The sequence below is a fragment of the Phocoena phocoena genome, chromosome 11 (genome assembly GCF_963924675.1).
Source record: "Phocoena phocoena chromosome 11, mPhoPho1.1, whole genome shotgun sequence".
In the NCBI taxonomy this organism is placed as follows: domain Eukaryota; kingdom Metazoa; phylum Chordata; class Mammalia; order Artiodactyla; family Phocoenidae; genus Phocoena; species Phocoena phocoena.
In genome coordinates, this window is record NC_089229.1 from 8,911,873 (window position 1) to 8,938,160 (window position 26,288).

Consider the following 26,288-nt stretch of genomic DNA (forward strand, 5'->3'; position numbering starts at 1 on the left):
GCTGGGAGAGGTGGGGCTGGAGCAGGGGTCCTCCCCAGGGAGCCAGGGCTTGCTGCACCCTTCGGCCATGAGGTCCTAGGCTGGGCAGCTAGACCAGGTCTCACAGGTGATGAATGAGGCTCAGGCTGGGGCCTGAACCTGCACGTGGCCTGCTCTGTGGACAGGCTGCTTGCCTCAGTTTCCTCAGCTGAAAATGAGGGTAACACCCCTCTCTGGACAGAGGCAGGCCGTCCAGGAGCAGGGGCAGCCCCGTGGCGGGCACACGTGCACACAGCGCGTGCACAGCACCCTCACCAGGTGTCACCTCTCTCCCTGCCCCCACCGCTCTGTCTACCGTGAGGCCGACGCCCAGGTAGAAAGGCCCCTCTAGACACCCGGAGCAGGGAAGACTTGGCACTCCGAGCATCACAGCCGGCGGCTGGGAGCGTCCACGTGGGCACCATGCAGAGAGGCCTAGACAGCTGCGGTGATTTCTCTGTTTCCTCCCAGGGCTGCAGGGCCCACCAGAAAGGGATCACAGAGCAGAAACGGGGAAAGCATGGGCGAGCGGACAGGATCACGCAGGGCCAGGGTTACAGGCCTGTCTGTGCGGTGACCTCAGCTTACCTTGTTCTCCAGAGTGGGTGGGGCCTCAGAGAGGGAGGTGCAGTGTTGGAGGTCACACGCGACATCCCTGTGTCCCTCCCTTGGCCATGCCGAGAGCCCGGTCAGCCCCTGAGGAAAGACAGCGCACACTGGGGGGATGGGAGGCCCAGCAAAGGCTGGTGGGGACCAGGCAGGCCCTCTAGCCACCAACTTGGGTCTTCTGCTCCCACAGCTTGTTGACGTCCAGGTGACCAGTCTCTGGACCTCTCTGGGCCCCTGGTCTCATCTGAAGGGCGGCGATGAGAGCGCTCTTCCCAGGGACGAAGCTGCAGGGAGCTTAGCCCGAGGTGAGGTTTGGCTGCCTGCCCAGCCCTCATCCCCTCCTTCCAACAAGCGCACATAGGTGCTCCTTGACAGCTCCTCCCTACCGGGCTCTCAGGCCGTGATGCAGGTAGGTCGCCCCCATCCCTGGATCCCAGAGTTCAGACCTGGTCAATCAGAGCATGGCACGTACCCCGGTCAACCTATAAGATTCCGTGAACTTTGCCAGACTGTCAGGGAGAGGAGCTCTCTTTCATCTGGGAATAGGCAGACAGGCCCAAAGCCAAGGCTGCTGGTGGCCACTAGGAGAGGAGGGAAGCAAATGCAGAAGGAAGCAGAACCGAGAGGTGGAGAGGCTTCATCCTAGCGACATAGCTGGAGCTCTTGATCCAACTGCACCTGAAGGCAATGCCACCTCTGGACTTTTTAGCTACTTGAGCCTCTAAGTTATTTCCTTCTTGTTTCTCACTTTCCACCGTCCCTTCCTTTCCTCTCTTCTGGCTCTTTCTTTTTTTTATTCTCAGTTTCATTTGAGTCAGGTTTTTGTCCTTTGCAGCCAAAACAGTCCTGAAAATACCCATCGTATGATTTCAGGCAACAGTGCCAGGTGAGTAGACTATTACTCTCTGTGACCCTCTCACCCAGGTCCAGCATCTTAGCTACAGAACCAGAGTGCAAGAGCCAGGCCCTGCTTCCTCGCCCAGCCCAGCAAGTCCCCAACCCTTACCCCGGCCATGAGAGGACACTTTCATGGGTGTCTCTAAGTCACAGACACCCCAGGCCCCACAACCTGGGCATGATGAACACATCATCACCCCACCCACTGGGAAGCCCCCCAACTCTACACCCACCCCACTGGGGAAAGAACAGCACAGACACATGGAGAAATTCTGAAATAAGCTTCTGGGTTTTATTCAAAACAGCACTGGTGGCGGCTGCCGCTTGGTTTCTCTATCCCGGGCCATCTGGGCCAGCAGGTACCAGCGCCATCAGCAACTAGGAGGGAAGTTTATTCACACCATAGAAACTGTACAGCGACTGGGAGTGCGATAGTCACAGCAGCAGGGCTGGGTCGAGGGCTTCCAGGAGGAGGTGGCCTCTGTCTCCTCCCTAAACCCCAGCACGGCCCGGGCTCTGCCAGGAACACTGATTATTGCACAGAGACAAAAAGAGTATGTGTACCTGGGCTAAACAGCGGCTTCTAAGAACCCAAGCCCTTACACAGCGCAGCAAAGGGGGCCAGAGGTGGCCCTGGAAACAGAAAGCTCCAGTGGGAAGATGTGGGGGGCAGACAGGCTGATACTGTGCACACGTAGTCCACTTTTAGGGGGCTGCCTGGTGCAGGAGGAGGCCCGGCAGGGGACAGGAAAGGGGTCTGGCTGGGTAGACTATGCCCCATCTGGTCTTGGGTCCCTTTGTACAGGTGTTGAGGGGCCCACCAGCCACCACGCTGCAGAAGCCTGCAAACAGACAGCTTGGGGTGTCCAGCACCAGGGTCCTCACTCTCCGCAGGGCCAGGCCATGTGGGTTAGGGTAGGTTTGTGCTTTTGTGATGGACAGGCCACAGGATCAGGGAGGGCCGAGGGGCTATTCACCCAACCCTTAGCCATTTGGGGTTTTCCTGGCCAATCACAGCTTCCCTGGTCCCCCATCGCCTGTAGCTCCCAGGAAAAAGGCCAAGTGCCTGGGGTCAGCATTTGGGACCCTCCAGGAGCCAGCCCCATCTCCCACAACTCCCTCAGGCAAAACTTCTATGCTTCGTGTTCAGCTATGCCCACCTCCAGACACACCCTGCTCTGTCCAGCCCTCACACCATCGCTCAGGCGATGCCTGGGTCACTCTTCCCACGTGTGTGCTGGTTCTGGGGTCACTCAGTTCAGGGTAAAAGGATGGCTCTGTGTCAGACTCGCCCGGGATGTGTTCCCTGCCCAGCCACTTATAACCCGGTGACACCAAGAAAGTCACCGAGAAAGTCACTTCCCTGGTCTGTGCCTGGAGCAGCAGTGCACACGGCTCAGGGCCACCATGCAGAGTAAACAGGATGACACCTGAGCCCAGAAGACGGAAGCCGCTGACCAGTGTCACATGCCATCCCCTTGGACGCCAACCCACCCTCCACACGGTCCTCTCAGGTCCCACTGGCCACCTTCCGGCCCCCGGCACACACGTCCCTCCAGGAACATGCTGCCGTGCGCAGCCACTGTGTGCGTGGCCTCTCCTCCACCTCGATGGCTGGGGCCAGCATGGAGCTGGGAGGGAGGGTGAGGCAGAGCCGGGCAGGCTGCCTGAGCCCTCCTCTTCCCCAGACGCGCGAGCGGCCCCCCCCCCGGTGATGAAGCCATGGCCGTGGCAATGGCAGCCAGCGCAAGGCTCTCTGGGGCAGGCAGGCAGCTTGGGACTTGGGCCCGGCCTCCCTCACCAGCCAACAGGCCACTGGGGGCAGGAGGGGACACGACCCCAGGCCCAGCCAGCCTCCGACTCTGGAGGCTCCCGTCCTGGGGAGGAGCACAGCGTCTGGGCATCGCCTTGTGTGTCCTCATAGCGACCCCTCGAAGAGGACTGCCCACCACCGCCCTTCTGGGCAAGGAGAGGGGGGCTCCAGAAGCTCAGGGGCAAAGCCAGGTCTCAACGCGCCCCCCTGCAAGAGGCGCGCCGCCAGGCTATGGCTTCTGAATCCACCTGCTCTGAAATTCAGGGTCAGTTTCACGTTCCAGGTACTCAGGTGCCCGAGGCCCCGGGGGATCCTGGGGTGGCCCCTTCACCTCCCTGGGCCTTGGTTTCCTCAGGTGTAAAGTGGGCCTGGCAACCCTTCCCCCCACCAGCTCTGGGGGAAAGGCTTTGCAGGCCACATTGCCCTCTCCCTGTGCACGATACCCAGGCCCCAGGGGGCCCGACGCTGCCCAGAAGACACCCAGAGTCCGTCAAGCAGACCCTCCCCACAACTTGCAGCCCAGCCCAAAGCCAGACTCTTTAAGGTCAGGGTTTGGGAACAAGGTCAAGGGCTCCTCAGCGGGGCCCAGCTGAAGCCACTGAGACGATCTCACACAGGCAAAGGGCCTGGTTATTCCTGAAGCACAGTGGGTCCCAGCCTTTCCCACCCCATGACCCCTGCGTGTCCGCAGACCATTCCACCACCACTTCCCAACCTTCTTCAGACTGACTTCAAGTCCGTTCACTGCTCAGAAACTAGCCTTGACCTCAGCAATATGTCTGTGAAATCATGGGGTCAGTGTACCGTTTTTTTTCTAATAAATACTAAAATAAATGCATAACTAGTCAAATAAAAAAATACCCGTCCGTGACCCATTTGGGAAGCACTGCAGCTTTGGGAAAGTGGGGGTGATGGGTATGAGACAGAGACCCAGACACAAGCAGCGGGAGGGGGAAGGATGTGGTCTCCAGGTGTCAGGCTGGGCGTCACCCCTGCTTAGAATCCTGTCAGATCTGCTTCACCCTGAACTCCATGGAGGGTGGGGAGAGGGGCAGCAGAGTAGCTCAGGGGACAGGGGGTTGTGAGGGGAGGGGGCGGTACAACCTCCTGGAATGGCCGTGGCTCAGGGACCACCTGGGGGATAAAAGGCAATAAGTAACCAGCCACTGACTGCCCGCCCGAGCCCAAAAGCCCCAGGGGCAGCCCAACCAGCACAGACCAGGCGGGTTCCCTTGACCTTGAAGCATCTCATCTACTTAATGCCTCCACCTGTCCTCTCCCTCCTGCAGCCTTGCTGCCCTCAGCCTCCTTGGGGCAAAGTCACCCAGACCAAGGACCTCACCTGAGGCAGAGGCCCCTGCCCAGCCTTGGAGATGCCCTTCCCCCCACCCCTGCCCTAAAAAAACACGACTACTCACCCCTGGTTTTTCTAAAGAAAGACACCTAAATGGTTGACTAAGAGAGTTTGTGTACCCTGGGGCATCTACAAAAGACTGTCACAGCAACTAGACGCTCGGGAACAAGACAGACACCCCAACACGTGGACGGGTGGGATCTTAGCAGCGTTTCTTCTTTAAAGGAAAAAAATGCACCCTGAATCCCACCTCTTCTTCTGGGCCTGTCTCCCTGGCCACGGGGCCCTCGGAGGCCTGAGAGCCCTCTCCAAGCTACTCTCAGCCCAGGGGAGACGCCAGAAATCACGGCTGCCAACGCCCCGGCAGGACCTTCTGCCCTGGAGTGGGTCTGGCCTGGGTCCCAAACATCAGGCGAAAGCCCCGTCTGGGCCCGGACCCACACTCCCCAACTTTAGCACTTTCTGGAAGTCATAAGCTCTCAGTAGAAAAAATAAATAAATATATATGTCTGTCTCTATGTATATGCATATGTATACACGTATATGCACGGGCAGGACCACGCTGAGCCCATCTGAGCCTCGGCAACCCGGACCCTGCTCCTCCCCCAGCCCCGGCGGCTCGGCGCGGCGGCCAGGTCGCGGACGAAGTATTGCTGTCTGCCCCTGGCTCCTGAGGTAAAGAAGGTGAGACGGGGCGGGCGGGCGGCGGCCCTCATCTCCTCCCCTGGCTCGCGGCGTCCCCGGGCTGTGGCTCCCCCGGCGGCGGCTGCGGCTCGGGCGCCCAGGGGCCCCGGGCGGCGGCCGGATCGGCCTGGCACGGCGGGTCCTTGCGGCGATCGGCGGCCCAGGAGGGGCTGCGGGCCAGGCCTTGGGGCCGGGCGGCGGCGCGGGGGCGGCCGGGGCCGGCGGCCAGGCTGCTGGTACTGCTGAACCTGCGCGCGGGCGGGAGGCCGGGCGGCGGGGGCGGCGGCCCGAAGAGGGAGGTGAGCGAAAGGCTGCTGAGCGTCTCCGAGTGCTCGCTGCCCGCGCCCCCGCCGGCCCGGCCGCCCGCGCCCTCCTCGTCCGACGGGTCCATGGAGTCGTGCAGGGTGCAGCCCGGGCTGGTGGAGCCCCCGCTGCTGTGGCTGCGCTGATGCGCCCGCAGCCCGCTCAGGCTGAACTGGCCCCGGCCCCGCAGGCTCGGGCGACGGCGGGCGGCTGGCGACGGGCCGGCGCGGAGCCCCGAGGCGGGCGCGGGCGGCCCCAGGGCGCGTCGCGGGCTGTCGCTCAGGGTCAGGCTGTCCTCCAGCGTGGTCTGCAGGCTGCCCGCCGAGCTGCTGCGGCTGCCCTCCAGCGACGTGTTGCTCCCCGTGGCCTGCGGGGAGGTCACAGGGGATGGGGGGCCGCCCGGTGTCCCGCAGCCCGCCCCTCCCGGTGACACGCGGGCACGTCCAGCCCTCCTTCCAAGCCCTCAGGAACTCCCTCGGATCACACGCGGCATCCCGGGCTTCCCCTTCGCCCAACCACCACCGGTCTGAGCTCCTGGGTGGCCCTCCGACCCGGCCCCCTGCCCCACCCCACTCCCCGACCCTCGGGGGACAGTCGGCGTCATCCTTCTCGGACCCCATCAGACCCTGCCCCCCCACCCACGGGTGGCGTAGGCTCCGTGCTCACAGGGGGTAAAACCCTTGGGCCCCACCCCACCCCTCTGGGACCTCACTTCCCACCACCCTCCCCCTTGCTCACCGGGATCCTCCCGGCCCCACCCCACTGCCCTACCCCCACCCGCACCTCTGGTCTGGCTGCCGCCTGATACCTACCCGCTTCACCCCTCACAGCCTTCCCAGCCCCTCTGCGCCCTGGCTCCCCGCACAGCCCCCTTCCCTGTGCAGCGTTCTCCCTGGCCCGTATCACTATCAAACAGACTGTACTTTCCATGCATTTCTTTTGGTGTATCTTCTCTCCTCCCACATCCCTGCAACTCACTAAACTGTAAACCCCAGGAGGCAGGGACTCTGTCATCGTGCCACCCTCTGTAGCCTGCAAGCCTAGCACACAGCCAGGCGCGCAGCTGGCCAGGTGATGGCCCTGGCCAATCCAATACAGGTGGCCCTGCAGACCAAGACCTGCCATGGCCCAGACCTGCCCCCCATCTCCATTCCTAGTAATCACACCCCAACACCCTCAGAGCTCCACCACCCCCTGCAAAGCCTCCCAACGCCCCCTCCTCCCCATCCCCTCAAGCTACACCCCATGGCCATCCTTCAGGGCCTGCCCCACCCTCTTCTGTCCCCAGATGCCCTGGGACCCAGCTCTGCCCATTTTATCAGCCTCTAGGGCCACCTCCTCCCTCCCTCAAGTCTCAGCACTACCCCCTCACTCTCCCAAGTGCCCCCAGCACTGCCGTGCCCCGTGCCTTCGGCTGGGCCCATCCCCTCCTCCTCCACCTTGGACTTAAGGGCCCCCTCAGATGTCCCCTGACAGGAGAGCTCTCAGAGCTGGGAGGTGCCATACTTGCTGACGGAGGGTGCAGTTGACGCTTGGCAACCGCAGGGACGCCCAGGAGCCCTGCAGGGCAATCTTGGGGAGTGTCCCGGCACCAGCGGCCTTCTCCTGTCCTTTCTGGCTGGCGGCCACAGCAGGGTGGAAGAACTCAGCCGGCATGGGCAGGAGTGGGTTGGAGGCATCCGGGGAGAAGGGGCTCGGCGGCGCTGCTGGGGAGGGAGAAGAGGGAGCTGGGGAGCAGGCTCAGGCCCCTGAGGGGGGTTGGCAGGAAACGGCCACCTAACAAACTGGCTGTGAGACCGCGGGCTCCCTCTCTGAGCCTCGGTGTCCCCTTTGTGAAAGCAAGAGAGGAACACTGAGCCTGCCCGTGTGAGTCCTGGGAGGATGGGCACTTGGCAAAGGCACAGTTTCTGGAGCCAAGCAGACCCAGGCTCAAGGCCCCCTGGGTTCCTTCGTCTCTGAAATGGGGACCAGCTGCCCACCTCGAGGAGTGGAGAGAAGGCTCTAAGAGCAAGAGGCAGCTGTGGAGCTCCCAGCCCCGTGCAGAGCACTGCTCACTGTGACAGTCACCCCCCCAGGTCCTGACACCCAGGAGGTCTGGCCAGGCCTGGGGGCCCCCCTAGGACGGCAGGCAGGATGGCAGAGCAGACAGAGTGCTGGGGATGGAGAGGGGCAAGGAGAGGGCATGGGGTAAATGAGAGCTGGGGCCAGTCTTCGGGGGCAACCTCTGTCCACGGTCCCCTCAGTGCCTTCCAGGATGAATGAAGATGAAAGCCTGAATGTCTCCAGGTAGGGGGATTCCTAATCTATGTCTTATTATGTAAGAAAAATGCTAATGAACGGTTAGGTAAAGAAGATGGGATTTCGTTGGATCAGAACGTCTCTTGGGGCCTGTGCCCCAACTTTTGGTTCAGGAAGTCTGGGGTCTTGGCCCCTCAGCCATCATGTCCAGTCCAGAGGCCGTCAGCTTTAGGGAAGGTCCTCGGAAGTCACTCCACCCCCAGCTCCTGGAAAGCGCTCAGGGCCAGGCCTCCCAGAATAGCACTTGGGGTGAGCTCAGGGTCTGGGGGCCCCTCTTCTGCTGAGCTCACCCCTCTGCCCCCTTCCCCAGCCAGTGCTGTGAAGCCAGATCCCATCACCCTCCAACGGGACTGGAAGTGAAGATAAGTCCGTGATGGACCAGTCAACTGAGTCCTCCGTCCTCCCGCCCAGAACCCAGCCACAAGCCCAAAGCACAAACAGAGGATGCTGAGGGTGGGGCTTTGTACGAAAGGGCTGTTGAGGACAACAGGCTTTCTGTTGTTCAGCGTCACCTTGTGTGACGATCTGTGGGACAAACACCTCTCGAATTCAGCTCTAGAAAAACCCTTCAATAATTAGGCAGCTTTCATTCTGCTTGACGAGCTCTGTGTGCCAACATGTTTCCTCTTTCACCACAGCTCCTAGGACACTCAGCATGAATCTTCCACTAGCCTAGACTTCTGGTATAATTATGATCTCATTTCTATCAGGCCTGAGGTTCCTATCTTTTATTATCAGTTATCCACCTGGTTCTTTCTGGACTCAATATAATAGTCTAGGCAAAAACACCAAGGAAAAAACTCAGCCCGCCCCCTCTGAAGCCAACACCCGAGATCAGGGCTGTGGGGAGCTGACAGGGCTCCCACCCCTCACCTTGGTTGCTCTCGTGTTTCAGCCAGGACCGAACGGGGTTGAATGGGATCGACTCCATCTCACACAGGAAGTTCTCCGGATCCGACGAGACAGCCGTGTTGGATAAGGGGAAGAAGCATTCACCCAGGTCCCCTACCCGCATCGGCTCAGGTGGGTCCGGCTCACCCTACAGGAAAAGGGAGGTGAAAGGGGCAGGATGGTGGAGGCGGGACAGCCTGCCACAGCTGCTTTCATGCCCCTGCTCTTCAGCCCTTTGCTTGGTCGCTCTCACTGCCTGGGATGGCCTTCTCGCCTCGGCTACCTGGCCAGCAATCATCATCTTCCAAATCCTGGGTGAAAGGGCCCCGCCTCCAGGAAGCCCTCTCTGATGTCCCAGGCAGGTAGCAGTTTCCCACTCACTCCCCTCATGACTCTGAGATCCTTGAGGGTCTTCCTTGTCTCTGTAGCCAAGTGCCTAGTTCAGACCCTGGTCAGTAAAAAAGCCAAGTCTAGGCGGGTGAAGGCATCAGAAGATTGGCCAAGCGGCTGCAGGGCCTCCCTGTGAGCATGACCCTGGGCAGGTCCCTTCCTGTGGCTGAGCCTCCATTCTTACAGCCATAAACAAGAGAGTAACCCCTCCTTCTGGGGCCTGGCACCCAGAAGCTGCCAGCCTTCCTTCCTGGCACTCCCTGGGCCCTAACCCTTCTCAACCCTGCAGCCCAAGGCGACCTCTGCACAGTAAGCTCCTCAAAAGCTGCCTCAATGTCCCCTCCAAGGCGGATGAGCCCCCTACGAACTGTCCTTTGAGTCCTAATAAAACAGCACCCATCTAAGCCCAACGAGGCCCTAGAAACTGTGCACCCCAACATCCTGTGTGGAAAACAGTGCAGGGGTGCAGGAGATACAGGAAGGGGCTAGGGATGGGTGCCAGGAGCTGTAGGAGCTGTCAGCTCTCAGGGAGGGGACAGGGGGGCAGGGAGGGGCTGGGAAGATCCACTCCCCCCATCCCAGCCTTCCTGGAGCTGATGGAGGACAGCCCTGGGGGGCAGTGGTGCCAAACCCAGGCTGCCCCAGGAGTCAGGGGTCAGGGGGACCGAGGCTCTCTTAGGGCAGGGCCACTGCACCCCAACCTCAGGCCAGGGGCTCCCTCTCTCATCCCTGAGCTGGGGCAAGAACGACTTGGCCTTGAGGTCACAAGCCAGGTGGCAGACCTCCCCTGCCTGAGTCGGCAGGATGAACATAGTGGCCCTTCCAGCCCTCCTGGCCTCCTCAGACTGACCACCTCTAGGGCAGAGGTTGGGGACCAGCCCCAGGGCTGGCTTCCCTGCTCTGCCTTGCCCGGCTGTGTGACAGGACAAGCTAACTCACTTCTCAGAGCTCTCATGTCCTCACATGTGAAATGGAGCCACATTATCCCTGCCACACAGAGCTGGGGAATGGACACACTGAGTGCAAGTAAAGTCTGGCACACAGTAGGTGCTTGCACCTGTTTCAACTCTTCAGCCTCAAGGCCCCCTTGTAAGTTTGGCCCACCAGGGACAACTCCCATTAAATGGATCAAACACATCCAAGCTACAGTGAGTGGCCAAGGCCACTTGGATGCTGTGATTGGAGCCCTGGCTGGCCTCATTGCTGTGTGACTTCAGGTAAATCACTCCACCTCTCTGTTCCCAGCCCTCATCTGATCAACAGGAGATGAAGGCCCAGCACACAGTGGGTGCCACTTAAGTGGTGAGCCAGGAAGGCAGAGTGTTCTGGCACAGCAGGCAGAGGCCAGGCTCAAGGACAGATCCACCTGCCCAGGAGCCCACTGGGCGCTCACCTTGCTGTCTCCGGGGCCGGGTGGGCAGGCTGCGGGGTCCTCCAGACTCAGGTCATCGCCAAGCAGGATGGACGAGGACCTGTCTGAGTTCAGGGAGAAGGCCTCTGTCTCGGCCAGCTGCACCTGCAGGGAGAGGCAGCAGCGTCGGGTCCTCCCTGGGGCTGGGATGGGGCAGTCCGGTCCTCCAGAAAGATGCAGGGCAGTGGTCAGAGAGGACCAGAGATCTGAGCACAGACAGCATGTCCACCTTGTGCAGGAACCCAGCCTGGGCAGGGGGTGGGAGATGACACGAGGGCGTCACAGCCAGCAGAGTGCCACGCCTGGGCTGGGCTGGAGGGCAGGTGAGCTGCCGTGAGCTGTGAACCAAAGCTGGTCTGCTTGCCCCCAGGCCAAGTGCCACTCGAGGCTGGCTGGGTCTAACTCACCCGTGGCCCCGTGCAGGCTAACCGCACGTGCAGAGGTGTTTGCAAGCCCGGAGGACCCTGGGGAATTTGAAGCCACTTCAGGTTAGGGGGGTTCCCAGGGGCTGGAACACCCCTGGGGAGGAGCTCAGGGCCCCACTGGGGAGAGGGGAGAGGGCCCTCCTGAGCCTGCACAAGACAGGCCCAAGGCCACTGGATGCCCTGGGATGCCCATCCGGGAAACTCCACCTGGAGTTTGTCACAGAAAAGGCAAACTGCACCAGAGGTGACACACGGGCTTCCTGCTGGCCCCAGCAGCCCACCACCAAGGTGGGCCCTTTCTGAGCACCCACTGTGTACAGACACAGAGAGGGGCCCCGCAGCTCCTGAGGCCACGCCACAGGCCTGCACTGAGCGGACGGACAGGCCAGCCCGGGCTCGGGGAGGCAGGTCTGCCACAGCCCCCGGGCAGCATCGGCCAAGTCGGCCCAGCCAGGCCTCCGCCCAGAGCCGCTCTCCCTTCCGGCTGGTCCCCCACCCCGAGGCCCCAGCTCCCTCCGGGGCTGCCACTACCTCCTGCTTGTCATGGTGACACTTCTCGCAGCTGGCCAGCGAGGAGTAGTGGTGGAAGATGGAGCCGGACAGGTTGTCGATGATGGTCAGCTCCCCCTCCAAGGAGTCCTTGATGATTAAAGAGACGCTGTCCAGCCACAGGTTCTCCTAGGCGGACGGGGACGGGGTGGGGACAGGCGGGATTATCGGCCGGGTCGGGATGGCGGGGCGGGTGGGCACAGCTGCCCTCCTGGTTCTCTGCCCGTGGCCTGGGCCCGACCCCTCATCACAGGGTCGCTCCTTCAGTGGAGCCGAGCCAAGTGGGGCCCGAAACGACAGAGCTTTCTGCCCGAGGCCCCCGCCCAGCTGCCCTCCCAGCCCTCTGCGACCCCGCTGCCCTCTCCGGGCCCCGCCCACCTGGGCTGGCGAATAGCAGTTTCGGATCAGGTGGCCCTCGGCGTCGCCCGCGCTACCCGCCCCTCCTGGCCCGCAGCCAGGCACGTGTGCCCCCGGGGAGCCGGCAGGTGGCCGCGGGCCGGGGCCCAGGCCGTGGGCAATCTCCAGCTCCAGCTCGGCGTCCATCTCAGCGTCCTCCTGGGCCTCCTTGTTGCTGTCGTCCAGGTGCTTCATGAGCACGGCCACCACCACGTTGATGAGCACGAACTGGGCCGTGAGCACGAAGCTGACGAAGTACAGCGGCGACACGAACTGCAGGCTGCTCAGGCAGCTGCGCTCGTCATGGGTGCAGTCCCGCAGGGTGTCCTGCACCCGGCGGGGCGGGGAGGCAGTGGTGAGGCCCGGGGGCCTCCAGGCGCAGGCCTCACCTCTGTCCTCACGAGTCCCTCCCCACCCAGTCCAGGCCAGACCGCGGGCCAGGGCCGAGGAGCCTGCGCTGGGTGATGGGCAGTGAGGCCAACGCCGAGGGCCTGGCACCCGGAGGAGCGGTGCCCGGAGCCCCTGGCCCTGGCTGTGGGCCCCCAGGACCCTCTGGCCCTGGGCGGAGTCCTGTCCCCTAGAATCTGAGCACTGACCCCAGAGCAGCACTTAGGGGCAGACAGAGACCCTGGCCTCATCTCCACCTCACTGTGCTTCAGGGTCCCGGGCAGGTCCCTCTGCTTCTCTGTGCCCTGCACCCCCCTCCCGTGTGTGACGGGGCACTGGGCAGGCAGAGGGCCCGGGAGCCCTGGCTGTCAGGACCTGGAACCCAGCCCAACTCTCCCTCCCCAGCCCACCCACGTGTACCTTCATGATCCCGTTCCAGTTGTCGCCAGTGGAGACCTGGAAGAGCGTGAGGAAGGCCATGCCGAAGTTCTCGAAGGTGGCGTGCCGGCTCATGCCCTCACAGGGGTTCTCGTCATTGCAGACTGGAAGGAGAGTGGGGTCAGCCCGGGCCGCCCTGCACTGCCTCTCGGCATCATCTCGGAATCCCACGACAGCCTCAGAGGTGCGTGTGGACTGTGCCCAGCCCACAGATGGAGAAACTGAGGCTCGAGGAGATGCCACACAAGCTGGGACTCAAATTCCGGTGAGCCTGGCTCCTCCCTCCACCCAGGTATCAATTCCTGAGAGAGACGATGGGGTGGGGAAGGGCCAATGCCCAAGGGAGCCCCACTTTCTGGAGCCAGCCCTGTGCAGGGCTGGGCTGGATGTGGGCTGTGTTGCCCTTGGTCTGTGCCCTGGCCACTCTGCCTGCTGGGGCGGCACTGGCTCTGGATGGGCACCGGCAGGTGGAGCCGGAAGGGGCATCCCTGAGAGGCCAGACAGTTGGGGGGGCCCAAGTCGGCGGTCCACTGCACAGGCCTGGCTGTGCCTGCGGACCCAGGCTAGCGTCTCTCAAAAGCTGCTATTCACACTGGGAGGGGCACGTGGATGGCTGAGGGTCGCCCATCCATCCCCCCCACAGGCCTGCTCTGGGGGCATCTCCCCAGTACAAAGACCTTGACGGGACAGTCTGGTGGGGGAGTGTATCTCAGGCCTCCCCACCCCTGCTGAGGTCCTCCACCAGACCTGTTCCACGAAGCCCCCAAGCCCAGGCCTGCTTCAGGCGTCACGCACCCAGCTTCCCGAAGAGCTCCACTCCCAGGGCAGCGTAGATGAAGAAGAGCAGCATGAAGAGGAGGCCCAGGTTGCCCACCTGTGGAGACAGCAGGTGGGACTGGGCAGGGCCTGGGGAGGTGGCGGGCGGCAGGCTCCAGGCAAAGGACCAGCCTGAGGGTCGGGGCAGCTGTAACATTTCACCAGACTCTGTGTCTGTGTCTGCCACCCCTGCACGACCTCCTGGAGGGCAGGCCAGGTCCGGCACAGAGCACAGGACAATAATAAAACACGTGTGGAGCCTTTGCTGTGAGAGGCCCAGTTTCAAGCACTCCACGTTCATTACTGCACACAGGGATCTATGAACTCTCTTTTACCCGCATTCTTCAGGTGAAGAAACAGATGTACTGAGAGGTGAAGTACTTGCCCAGGGCCACATCGCTAATAAGTGGTAGGACCGGGATCAAGCCCAGCAGGCTGGCCCCATGGTCCATGCACACAGTCGCTACACCTGTGTGTGGTTAGTACCATCCCACAGATGAATGGAGAGAGAGAGGAAAGGAAGGCGCAGCAATAATGCCACCTCCTCCACGAAGCCTGCCTGGATGCCTTCAGGCAGACCAGGATGCAGTCTGACAGCATGAGAGTAACTGGTGTGTCCCTGTCACTGTCTCTGCCAGTCTGGGAAGTCCTTGAGAGCAGAGACATGGCTGGATTAATTCAGATCTGCTTCCTCAGGCCAGCATGGGCCCCGGCCACAGAGCGGAGTGAACATAGGAATCATGCAAGACTGGGGGCCCCAGAAGCCTCCTGCAAACACAGCCACCCCCATCCCACAGCTCCTGTGGGAGAAAAACATCGCAGATTCCAAACCTATTTCAAATCTATCCATAGTCCAGAGACCGCCTTTAATTCGTGTTATGGATGAGATAAGGTTCAAAAATGTTCCTGCCCTAGAAATGAAGTATCTCCAAGAACCCTCAGAAGACCTACATGAGTCGAATCCGAGGATGTTTGCATTAATTGCTGAAAAATAAACCGCGTTAATCACAGACTCTTAATGCTTCTCTGCTGCAGACAAGGGTTTCCTTCCAATCTGTGCTACAATCACACCAACAGTGTCTGACTAATTAAATGATTCTCATTCATTAATGAAACAAGCACTCACTGAGTACCTCTGAGGCCAGATGTGAGGCCCCGACTGCCGGAAGGAATCCGGCAGGGCCTGAGCCTCAGCGCAGCTTCCCACCCTGTGCGGGCCCAGGTCAGCGTTTCTTCAACCTCACCTTTCCTACCAGCTCCCCCTCTTCCCTGCCCTCAGCATCTCCGAGTCTGCACGGCTACAGCAGCCTCCTCAACGGCCTCCCTCCCTCCAGCCTCTCCCTCAATCCATTCTCCTCACGGTCACCAGAGCAACCTTCTTAAAGGCAGCTCTGCTTGAGGCCTTCCTTATCCAGACCCTCCCGTGGCTCTCATTGCCCACAGGACAAAGCCCAGGTTTGCTGTCTTGACATCTAAGGCCTGTGTGATCCAGCCCTGCGGACCCTCTCCCAGCCTGATTCTCCACCCCGACTCCGACCACACAGAAAACAGACTCCATTTGCATATTCTGTTTCCTCTGCAGGGAAGACCCTCTCTCTGTCTTTGCCTGTTAAATGCCTCCTCCCCACCCCCAATACCCAGATCATGGGTCACCTCCTCTGAGAAGCCTTCCCTGATGCCTCCTCCCTCTGAGTGCCTGAGGCAAAGTCTGGAAGGATGGGGCTGAAGTTTCATTTTCATATCACTTTACATAGAACCAAGGAAATGTCCAGGGTCAGCTAGCAGATGGTGAGGGGTAAGCCCCTCACCCCAATACCACATGGTTCTTGGCACACGCATCTCTTAAAGTATAATTACTGTCACGTGTCTCCTACTCGAGGCTGGGACCTCCTAGGCATCTCCACGTGCCCTATGCCAACTCAGTGCTGGCCTGGGAGCCACCCTAGCATGCCCAGGGGTCAGAACAAGGGGAAAGGGGTAGGGGAAGGGGCAAGGAGGCCAGGCAGGCTGGGGGCACACACTTGCCACCCCCATTTCCATCCTTAGCAGACTCTTACCTGGCACTTCCTATGATCCAGGTACCGTTCAGTGCTTTATAAGCTTTAACTATTTTAAACCTCACAACACCCCTTTGAGGTAAGCGCTGATATCATCCCCCATTTCACAGGCAAGAAAACCAAGGCACGAGAGATTGAGTCACACACCCAGGCTCTCGCCGGATAGGAGGCTTTGACCACAGGTCAAAAGGGCTTGAGTCTGGGCTCTAACCCACTTCCTGTCTACACCCTAACCCCCCAGCCCAGCACTCACCCCCCATCTCCCATGAGACAAATTCCTCTGAAGGGATTTCATGTTAGGAAAGACCACAGCTCTCTGAATGAAGGCCCTTGCTTTCCACTCAGACCTGCTATAAGCTGTGTCACTTTCCCTTTGCAGCTAGGCTGCTGGGAAGCTCACACCAAACTCAAGGACGGAACTCATTAACATCCCTAGCCAGCTTCCTGAGAGAGTTAGCTTTGCTTTCACCTGCCCTGGGCTGTTAATCTTTTATCCTCATTTTTAGCATGCTCTATCCGTGCCTTTTACTTTAAGACACTTAAAGTTCCTTAAGACTAGGTGAGTCATAGTGAATAAATGAATGTATATGAGGTTCACCTCAGAGTGAGGTGAGACCACACTGAGGGGAGGGAGAAGGGGAGCCATCAGTAGTCAGGACAGTCGGGGAGGGGGAGCCTGGGACTGCAGAATTCCGAGGAGGATGAAAGATGCACCCTGTGTGGCCCTGACCCATCTTCCCTCCGGTCACCAACGTGGGGGGCTTTCCTAACTTCCCAGGGTTCTCACCCAGGTCAGGGTTTCATGCTGTCTCCTCCTAGAATGTCATCTCTGTCACCTCTCCATCCACATCACCACCTCTCCTACCAAGCCACCTTACAAGGTCAAGCTCAAAGTGCCCTGACGCCTTCCCTGATTCCCCAGTGTGAGGGCCTCTCCCCACACCGCCCTGAGGCCTCTGTCTTCCCCTCCAGGCTGGTGACTCCTGAGGGCAGAACATGGGCGCTCAGCGGCAGCCCAGGGTCCGGTACACAGCAGGCGTGGGCAAGCGCTTGGCGAGTCAGGGAGAAAGAAGCAGAGGGGACCCCGCCCATCTCACAGCCCCTGGCTCACATTTGCTTCTCTGGAGGTGGGACTCTGCCCTGGCTCCGGGCAGCTCTGGAGAGAAGGGAAGTCAGGGCCCATGGCCCCCAGGGCCCCAGAGAGGGGCCACAGGAGCAGCTCTTACCTGGGGCAGCGCTTGCACCACGGTGTCCAGCAGGGCCCGCATCCCCGTGGCCATCTTCAGGAGCTTCAGCACTGTGGGCGACACCCAGCCCGGCGCACTCAGCCCGGGCCAGCGGACAGGCGTGTGCATGCACGCGCTCGTGTGTGAGTGCAGGAGGGTGAGAGAGTGGAGGAGCGTGCAATCAAGCTCTGCGATGCCGTACTACAAGCACGTGGGTTCAGCTGAACAGGGCGGTGCACAAAAACATGTGTGCCCAAGGTCGGGGCGCTGGTGTAAAAAAGTCCAAGAGGCCTTCCCTGGTGGCGCAGTGGTTGAGAGTCCGCCTGCCGATGCAGGGGACGCGGGTTCGTGCCCCGGTCCGGGAAGATCCCACATGCCGCGGAGCGGCTGGGCCCGTGAGCCATGGCCGCTGAGCCTGCGCGTCCGGAGCCTGTGCTCCGCAACGGGGGAGGCCACAACAGTGAGACGCCAGCGAACCGCAAAAAAAAATAAAATAAAATAAATAAAAATAAAAAAGTCCAAGAGAAGGGGGGCAGGCACAGTGGGAATGGAGGGACATTAGGTGTGTGAGTGAGTGCGTAATTCACCGCGATGAGGCCACAATGACTGACGCATGAGTGGCCCTGGGGTCTCTCCCTTTTCCTCTGGCTGGAGAGGGCCCCAGTGTTACTGCTGAGTTTCTCCACCTGACCCCTCACCACTTCAGAATCTGGGGGCAACAGGCAGGGCAGGTGGAAGGGTAAGCATTGAGGCAGGAGGTTTTTGAAAGAAGTGTGAGGACAGCCTTGGGGAGAAAGGGAGGCTTCTGGGAGAAGGAAGAGGATTTCAAGGACAGCGCATCCCAGGCAGTGTTGGAGAAATGCTGGTGAGGACCCAGTGTCTTCCCAGCTGCACTGGGTTCCTTTGAACCGAACCTGAGACTGGACCACAAGGACCAGGGTGTTATATGGAGGGGGCGTGCAGGGTGCAGTACAGAGCTGTCAGGACAAGGGTGCGTGTGTGCCCACGGGACGGTGGGTTGAGTGTGCATCAGGTATGGGCTCCTCCCGGCTCCTGATCCCCCTGCTCAGCAGGAGGCCCGTGCGCCCCGCAGCCCTCCCCCACGTGTCCCCCCCGGTGCCCCGCCCGCCCCTCACCCCGGGCGATGCGCAGGACCCGCATGATGCGGATGATGGTGGGGTTGATGGGCAGCGCCGCGTTGATCTCGATCTCCTCCAGCGTGATGCCCATTACCGACAGCAGCACGATGGCCAGGTCCAGCTGGTTCCACCTTCACGGCCGGGCAGAGGAGGGCAGGAGTGAGAAGCAGGGTGAGAGGCGCTCGAGGTTAGATACGCCCCAGCTGGGAGGAACTTCCCAGCTCTCCACCCTCATGCCGTGGCCCAAGGGGATCCCTAACAGCCCCTCCAGATCCCAATGGTTCCAGCTCCTTCTCTGCCCCCCACAGCCTCTGATCCCTCAAGAGGCTGACCAGGCTAAATGAACATCTCTGGCCTCTGTGGGGAAAGAGGAATGGGCTCTGACTCCTAGGTCTGAATCTTGAGCCAGATGCTCCCCCTGTGTGGCCTTGGGCTAGTCCATCAACCTCTCTGAGCCCAATGTGTTCCCTCTGAAAAGGACTAGCATGAGATATGGCCTGCTCTGCCTGTGGGGTATGGAAGACCCACAAGAGATGAGCTGAGGAGGGCCTGGCAGAATGCCCTGCACCCATCAGGGCTGTAGGCAGCACACACCTGGGGTCCCTGGCCATCAGTGGCCAGACACTTATTGGTTCCCCTCCTCCAGCTGTTCCAGGCTTCCCCAGAGGTCAGGACTGCTTCCCCATCCTGCAGCCCACTTTCTGCTGCCCCAGCCCAGCTGCTCACCGGTCCTTGAAGAAGCGCCTCAGACCAAATGCCACCAGCTTCAGCACAGCCTCCAGCACAAAGACAGTGGTGAACATGTAGTTGCAGTACTTGAGGGCTGTCTCCAGAGACTGCAGGGGCAGCAAAGAGAAGCATGGTCCAGGCCCCATGACCTGTCCACCACCTTATTCCAGCCAGAAAATCTCTGCCTTTTAAGGGGAAAATTTACTCCATTCACATTTAATGCAATGATTTACAGATCTACTTTCATGCTTTCCACCTTACTTAGTGTGTACGATTTACTTTACATTGCTGTTTTCTTTTCCTTATTTCTGCTGGCTTGGTCCAATTGCCACTCTATGGAGGCAGTATGGGGTAATGGTTAAGGGTTGTGGTTAAGAATCAGACTGCCTAGATTTGAATCCAGACTCAGCACTTACTCCTTATTCACTGTGTAACCTTGGCAAGTCACTTGACCTCTCTGGGACTTAGTTTTCTGATCTATGAATTGGGGATGATAATAGCACCCCCCTCAGAAAGTTGCTATAAAAATTAAATGAGGTAATAGCCCAAGACCGGACAGAATAAATACTTGGTAAATGTGAGCTATTATTATTCCATTTCTTCATGTTAATTTAGAAGTTCTACAATTGCTGTTCCATTCCACCAGTGGTTGCCTTCCTTTTCCCTGCACTCATAATATTCCTCTCCTACCATTTAAAATAAGATACTGATTCCTCATCTGGAGGCTCTGCTCTCCCCTCCTTCCCCCACTCCAGTAAGTCTTTAAGAAGACTTGCCCTTACGTACCCCTCACGCGTCCCTCACGCACACTGCCTGCAACTAGCTGGGAACTGGTCACCTCTCCTACCACAGTGTTCGCCCCCAGCGGTCCTGCCCCTCCCCCAGGCTCCATATGCCCTGTAGTGGTGGAGCCAGCTGGCAGGCCCTGAATGCAAATCAAAGCTCCAGTCCTGCCTCCACCGCTCACTGGCTGAGTAACTTGAGCACATTTTACCTCTCTGAGCCTCGGTTTCCTCATCCACAAAAACCTCCCCCAGACACACCTTAGGATTGCTGTGAGGATTAGAGAGTTAATATCTGCAGTGTGCCCTGCAGAGTCACACTGAACGTACCACAGCTACCATCACCCATGTTCAAGGCTGGGTCCAAATGCCATCCCTCCTACCCTCACCCCCGCCCCACCCCACTCACCAGGACCGAGTGACCTCTCCCTCTCTCTCATCTGTCCTGCCAGGCCCTGCGCTTCCTGAGCATAGGACCCCCAGTGGGGACAGTTCAGACCCTGCCCCACCCCATCCCTGGGGCGGGGTCTTGCTGAGGACCCAACCCTGCCACGCGATCTCGGGCCAGAGGCCAGGCCAGGCTCACCGTGGGCTGATTGTAGTGCTCCAGGGACATGGTGACCACATTGAGGCAGATGATGGAGGTGATGAAGATGTCCAGGTAGTGGCTGGTGCACATGGAATGGATGAGCAGCCGCGTGGGACAGTAGGTGGCATAGTAGGGCAGCCGCTGGGCCTCTGCAGGGGGTGTGGGGCGGCAGGGGGGAGAGCGGCACAGACCACAGAGGGTTGGGGCCAAGGTGGAGGCAGAGCACACGGAGCGAGAGGTGGAGGGGCAGGAGGAAGCAAGGGGGAGAGGTGCCAGTCCGCCCCAGACCCTGGGAATCAGAGTTAGGTCTCTTCCCCCAGGCCAGGGCGCCTTGAGGGAAAGGGGTAGGACGTGAGGGAAGGTGGCAGAGAGGGCGCTGATTCTCCCCATCGTGCCCATGTGGGGGGTCCGGTCTGCTGGGGGCGGGGCATCAAGGCTCTGCCCTTGCCCTCTTCCTGGACTGAGCTGCCAGGGTCTCGTGCAGGTGGGCAGTGGGGTCACCATCGGACTCCGGGCGGACACCAAGAGGAGTCAGGTCACCTGGACAGGTGGATGCTGGGGGAAGGGCAAGGCCAGGGGCCTGGGGGCCATATTCTCTGTTCCCTTCTGGCTGCAAAGGCCCAGTGGCTGGGGTCACGCCCCGGCCCTGGCCCCTGAGCCCCGCCCCCCGCGTCACCCACTCACTCCGGCGTTTCTTCTCCAGGCGCCGCAGCCGCTTCTCCTCGCGCCGCCGCGCCTCCTCGGCTTCCTGGTGCTGCCGGCACTTGTGGAAGTTCTCCACCACGACGCCCACAAACATGTTGAGCACGAAGAAGCTGACGATGAGCAGGAAGGAGATGAAGTAGAGCAGCATCCAGGGGTTGTGGTTGGGCACCGGCTGCGGGGACCAGATGGGGCTGAGGGAGGCTGCTCGGGCAGCGGGGGCCCACCGTGCGGGGCGCGCCCCACCTCGCTGAGCCTCCGTGCGGTGGGGGCACCAGCAGCAGCCTCCTGGGCAGCTGGGAGATTTGAAGGAGGCAGAGGTAGGAAGTGCCCACCCTGCTTGGCACAAGTATGGTTCTCAGCAGAGAGAGCCCTCCCCTTCCCCACCATCTGTCCTCTTCCTCTCACCCACCATCCGTCCGTCCCCCATCCACTTATTCATCCGTCCACTCATCATCCGTCCATATATCCACCCACCCACCTCTCCAGCCATACACTCATCCCTCCATCTACCCATCCATCCACTCACCATCCGTCCATTTATCCAACCATTCACCCATTTATTCATCCATCTAGAAACAAGGCAGGAAGCAAAGCAGCCAGCAGAGGAGAGAGCGCAACCCTGATGGAGTCTGTGTGTGTGTGTGTGTGTGTGTGTGTGTGTGTGTGTGTTGGTAGGGGTGGCAGGCAGGAGGGTACAGACTAAGAAGTGGAGGAGGATGTCTCCACGTGCTCTATTCCCCCCACATCCCCAAGTCCCACCTCTACCTCCAGCTCTAGAGTCTACGGGGTGAGGCCCGAGAGGCCAAGAGCCCGAGCCTGCTTACAGGCCTAGGCGCTGCCCCCAGCCCCGACTCCTTCACTGAATGGGCCCTGTCGTGACCAAGAGCATCTCCCTGCTCCTTCTCCCATGGCCCCCACAGCCATGACACTGCCAACCCTGGTCAGCCGCGTGTCTTGCCTAAAGTCCCAGCCTAGCCCCAGAGGGGATCCCCACTCTCAGGGGGATCTTGGGAGCGAGGGCTCAGGCCTCCTCTCGGGCCCAGCCTCCTCCCTGACCCCTTCCACCCTCCCACTCCTAAATCCATCCTCACCCAGCAGCCCCGGGAAGCTCCCGCAAGCTCACCTCGCTCTGACCCCTTCACTGACACCCACTGTGCTCAGCTACGCTCCACCCCCGAGGCGTGCGCAGGTCTTCCTGACCTTCCCACCCTGCTTCCCCGCGCCAGCCGCCTCCTCCCACACCCTCAGCGCTCCACACACGGGCTCTGCAGCCCTCCTGGCAGGGCCAGCTTGCAGCGCTCGCCCGACACAGAGTGAGGCAGACAGAGCAGTGACTTACACCAGCCAGGGAGCGGCCCTCGTGGGGCAGGGTGCAGGCCAGGACGAGGAGGGGCGGGCTGTGGCTGACAGTGGGAAACCCCAGCTTCAGACCCCGGGGCCCCAAAGACACCGTGTCCCTCCCCGACTGCCCAGGCCGGACCTGGCCCAGCCGCGCCCACCTGCTGGTCCACAGCGACGGCGTCCAGTCCATTGTACATGATGTTCACCCAGCCGTCCTTGGAGGCCAGCACAAAGAGGGACATCAGGGCCTGGAACCCGGGAGGAAAGGGTACAGGGGCAATGGGCGCGGGCAGTTCGGGCTGCGTCTGCCTCCTCCATAGCTCTGGGAGGCAGAGGGACGAGACCTTCCCCAAGTCCAGGGCAGAGCTGTGTCCTCAACCAAAAAACCTTTTCTGAGGGTGCCCTGTGGGCCTGCCGTAAGCCCTGCAGGCACTGCTGCAAGAGAGTGAGACTGGGCGGGGAGTCCTGGGCTCCAGTCTCAGCTCTGAAATTAACTGCACAAGAAAATTCACGAGGCCTTTTCCTCTCACCCACGGAACGCGCTAACACTTCAGTGACTGCCTGCCATGCTGGCTGGGAGGGTCAGCGGAGACTTTAAACTGGAAGGTTCCTGACAAATATGTGGGGCCCTGCCACCATCACGCCAAGCTTGCCTCTGGCACCTGAAAACAGGAGCTCGTGAGAGAAATCAGGACCAGCCCAAGCTCTGCCACTCACTGGCTGTGTGACTTAATGTCTCTGGGCCCCGGCTTCTTTGCCTGTAAATGGCAATAATTGCTCCAACTAACAGATTTTAGAAACAGAGGTGATGCCCAGGAGACAGCCAGCCAAGGCTCCTACACAGACGGCAGGCCGAAGCATCTTCAGGATAGGTCTCCTGCCCTGAATCGGCCCCTCCTTCCTGCCCACCCAGGGCCCAGACCCATCCTCTTCCCTTCCAGGCGGGAATGGTGCTGAGGGCTGCCCGGAAAGGGCTCAGGCCCAGGAGGAGGGCAGGGCAGGGGACAGGCCAGGGAGGCACACGGAGCCCTCACACACAAAGGGGCAAACGTCCCCGTGAGCCCCTGGATCACAGAGTCCTGAAGTACAGACAGCCTGGGACCTTGGAATCACAGACCAGCTGTCACTGATCCCAATTTACAGATGAGGGCACTGAAGCAGAGAGCGGGTCAATACTGGCCTGAGGACACATTGCTGATAAGTGGCCCAACAAGGAATCCAAGGTTTCAGGCCATGCCGTAACCTCCCACGTGGCTCTGCAGGCTGAGAACACCCTACTCAGGTGTCTCCGGGCATCAGCCTGGCATCAAGCATGCCCAGAATGGGAAAGAGCTGGGGATGCTCCATAGCAGCCAGGCCTGGGCCTGGCGCTGAGGCCAGGGAGTTGGGAGCACGATCATAAAGGGCCCCCAGTGGCTTTCCCTCAGCTCCTGGAACATCTCTTTTAAAACATTGTCTCGGGACTTCCCTGGCAGTCCAGTGGTTAAGACTCCGCGTTTCCAATTCAGGGGGCGCATGTTCGATCCTTGGTCAGGGAACTAAGATCCCACATACTGTGTGGTGCGGCCAAATGAATAATTAAAACTTAGAACAAAATAAAAATCTTTTAAATTAAAAAAATAAAACATTGTCTTACCAATCACTGAGTTGTTAAGAACTTGAAAATGTACTACTTCTGGAGAATCTGGAGGGGCGGGGTAACTGGGACCCAGTTTCTGACCCCATTTCCCGGCCACTCACTGCCCCTCTGAGGCCCCACAGCTCCTCTCCCAGGGGGTCCGGGGAGTGGAATCCCTGGTCATGGGGATGAGCGCTTCAGTGGATACAGTTGCACGGTCCTCAGCAGAGAGGCCCGGGCCCTGGGCCACCCAGAGTTGGATCCTTGCTCCCTTCCTGTGTGAACTGGGGAAGGCACTCCCAGGCTGGTCATACCCAGTCACCTAGGTGGGCCCTCAAGAAACAGGAGCAGTTCGGGGGTGGGGGGGAGCTCTTTGGAGGCAGCCAGCTGGAGGCTCTCATCTGGGACACGACACAGATGGCCGAGCCTGGAAGGCCCCCAGGAGAGGGGACCAAGGGCAAAGCAGGAACTGGGCAGGGGCCGGCCTGCCAGCTGGAGCAGGGACCAGAGGAGATGGGTGATGGCAGAAGAAACCCACCCTGGGCCAGGGGCTTGATACACTTTAGTCTCTGCCACAGCCTGTATGGTGGCCTGTAACATTCCCATTTTACCAACAGGGAAACTGAGGCTCAGAGGGGCCACACCTACAGTAAGTGGCAGAGCCAGGATTCACACCTGGTCTGGCTGACTCCAAAAATGCCTGTCAGGGCCCCCCTGGGTAGGGGGTGGGGGCCAGGAACCAATGTCCACTAAAGCACTTCCTAAACGCCAGGCACCTGCTGGACACTCTGTATTCACGGTCCCTCAGCCTCACACTACCTGTGAAGTGAGTTCTACCCCTACCCATTCTGCAGAAAAGGAAATCAAGGCTTGCAAAGCAGAAGCCCTGGCAGGGGGGTACTGGAGCCTGGTCTGTAATCCCAGGGCTGTCGGCACCAAGGAGCTGTCACCCCAGCCACCGGGGATGGGTCCGGTCAAGAGCAGAAGGGGGCACTCACCTGGCCCAGATTGTCGAAGTTGTACTTGTGGTGGACCCAGCGGTAGTTGGCGGCCACACAGTCGGAGCGGTTGGTGATGTTGCGGGTGTCTATGCCCAGACAGTGGTAGAACTTGCCCTTGAAGAGCTGGGGGCAGGGACACGGGTCACAGGGTTAGTGACCATCTTGCCAGTGCTCCCAGGGGGTGGTGGGGGGAGTGCAAATCAGAAGAGGGCCCCGCCCCTCGGGGTCACTTCCTCCTTGTACGGCCTGAGCCAACCACTCCATCCCACCGTCTCTCCAAGTCCCCCAGCAGGAAGCGGGGCTGCTCGCATCCCATCTCACGAGTGAGGAAACTGAGGCCCAGTGGTGTCGGGCGATTTTCCCAAAGTCATTTGAGGTTTAAGAAGGAGCAGAGCCAAGCTTCACACCCTGGTCTGTCTGATTCTTAGCTCTTCCACAGACCCCAGAGATCAGACACCAGTACCCACACTGGGGATTCGGGCAGTGACTCCACGCGAGAAAGTTGCCTGTACATCCCCGAGAGACAGAGAGACGTAAAGGGACCCTCTCTAGGGACCCAAGCCCTCTCCATGTCAACTGCCTGGAAGCGACAAGGCCACTGTCCACACAGGGTCCACACCAAGCCGTTCTGCCCAGGAGGCCACGCTGTGAATCTCTCAGCAACCCCAAAGGACACCTGTGCACGGGGTTCCTCCAAACCTACAGCCCCAAACACAGGACCAGGTGGGGAGCCTGGGGGCCTCAGCACAGGGTTCAGACCCTCAAGAAATAGGGTCTCAGCAGCAGCTCAGACCGCAGAAGGCCCAGGTCACTCTGGCCACCCCCCAACACACACTCTGTGATCTGCCCCACTACTCGCCGTCCCTCCCCGAGGCCTCATTCTATACCCGGGCTGGGCCCCAACCCCACATCTGAGTCAGCTCAAGGCCCTGCCTGGGTCAGAGACCCTCCATGACCCCTACCCCAGAGGAGCCAAGCCCCAACTCCTTAGCTGCCATTCCAGGTCTCTCCCCACTCGGCCCGGCTCATCTCTCCATGCCAGCCGTAGCCCCGGGGCTCTCTCTCCACACGTGCCCTGCTTGGTCCCGCCTCCCCACACGTTGCCCATCTGCCCCTGACACACCTTCCCCCCACCGTGACCTGCCCAAACCTCCTGTCTTTCAAGGCCCAGTGCCAAGGCCACCTCCTTCAGGCGTTTTCCCCACTGTCCCCAGCCCACCCCTGTGCTCCCATTTACCCAGCCTGCCTTGCAGTCAGCCATTTGGGCCGTGTCTGTCTCCCTCCCTGGAATGGGAGCTAACTGCTGGCAGGGACCATGGCTGCTCCACTAGGGCCGCCTGGCACAAGGTCTGGAGAACTGGGCAGGAGTGTGGAGCCTCTTCCCCGACTGCAGAGCCCCCCGCCATGCCCTGCCCAGCCTGG

The 26,288-nt window shown here is 60.4% G+C and overlaps 1 protein-coding gene across 1 annotated transcript in view; it reads right to left on the reverse strand.

The window, feature by feature from the left end:
• Positions 1 to 5,403: 5,403 nt before the first annotated feature.
• Positions 5,404 to 26,288, reverse strand: part of CACNA1I (calcium voltage-gated channel subunit alpha1 I) — a 102,705-nt gene continuing 81,820 nt past the window's right edge. Inside the window, exons 22-36 of the mRNA XM_065886708.1 lie at positions 24,864 to 24,989; positions 22,406 to 22,495; positions 20,886 to 21,078; positions 20,199 to 20,350; positions 18,828 to 18,937; positions 18,099 to 18,232; positions 16,963 to 17,033; positions 13,659 to 13,737; positions 12,846 to 12,967; positions 12,021 to 12,365; positions 11,625 to 11,771; positions 10,651 to 10,773; positions 8,850 to 9,015; positions 7,185 to 7,381; positions 5,404 to 6,045 (exon numbers count right to left, since the gene is read on the reverse strand). Coding sequence (XP_065742780.1) covers positions 5,404 to 6,045; positions 7,185 to 7,381; positions 8,850 to 9,015; positions 10,651 to 10,773; positions 11,625 to 11,771; positions 12,021 to 12,365; positions 12,846 to 12,967; positions 13,659 to 13,737; positions 16,963 to 17,033; positions 18,099 to 18,232; positions 18,828 to 18,937; positions 20,199 to 20,350; positions 20,886 to 21,078; positions 22,406 to 22,495; positions 24,864 to 24,989 — 2,697 coding nt within the window. The remainder of the gene's footprint in view (positions 6,046 to 7,184; positions 7,382 to 8,849; positions 9,016 to 10,650; positions 10,774 to 11,624; positions 11,772 to 12,020; positions 12,366 to 12,845; positions 12,968 to 13,658; positions 13,738 to 16,962; positions 17,034 to 18,098; positions 18,233 to 18,827; positions 18,938 to 20,198; positions 20,351 to 20,885; positions 21,079 to 22,405; positions 22,496 to 24,863; positions 24,990 to 26,288) is intronic.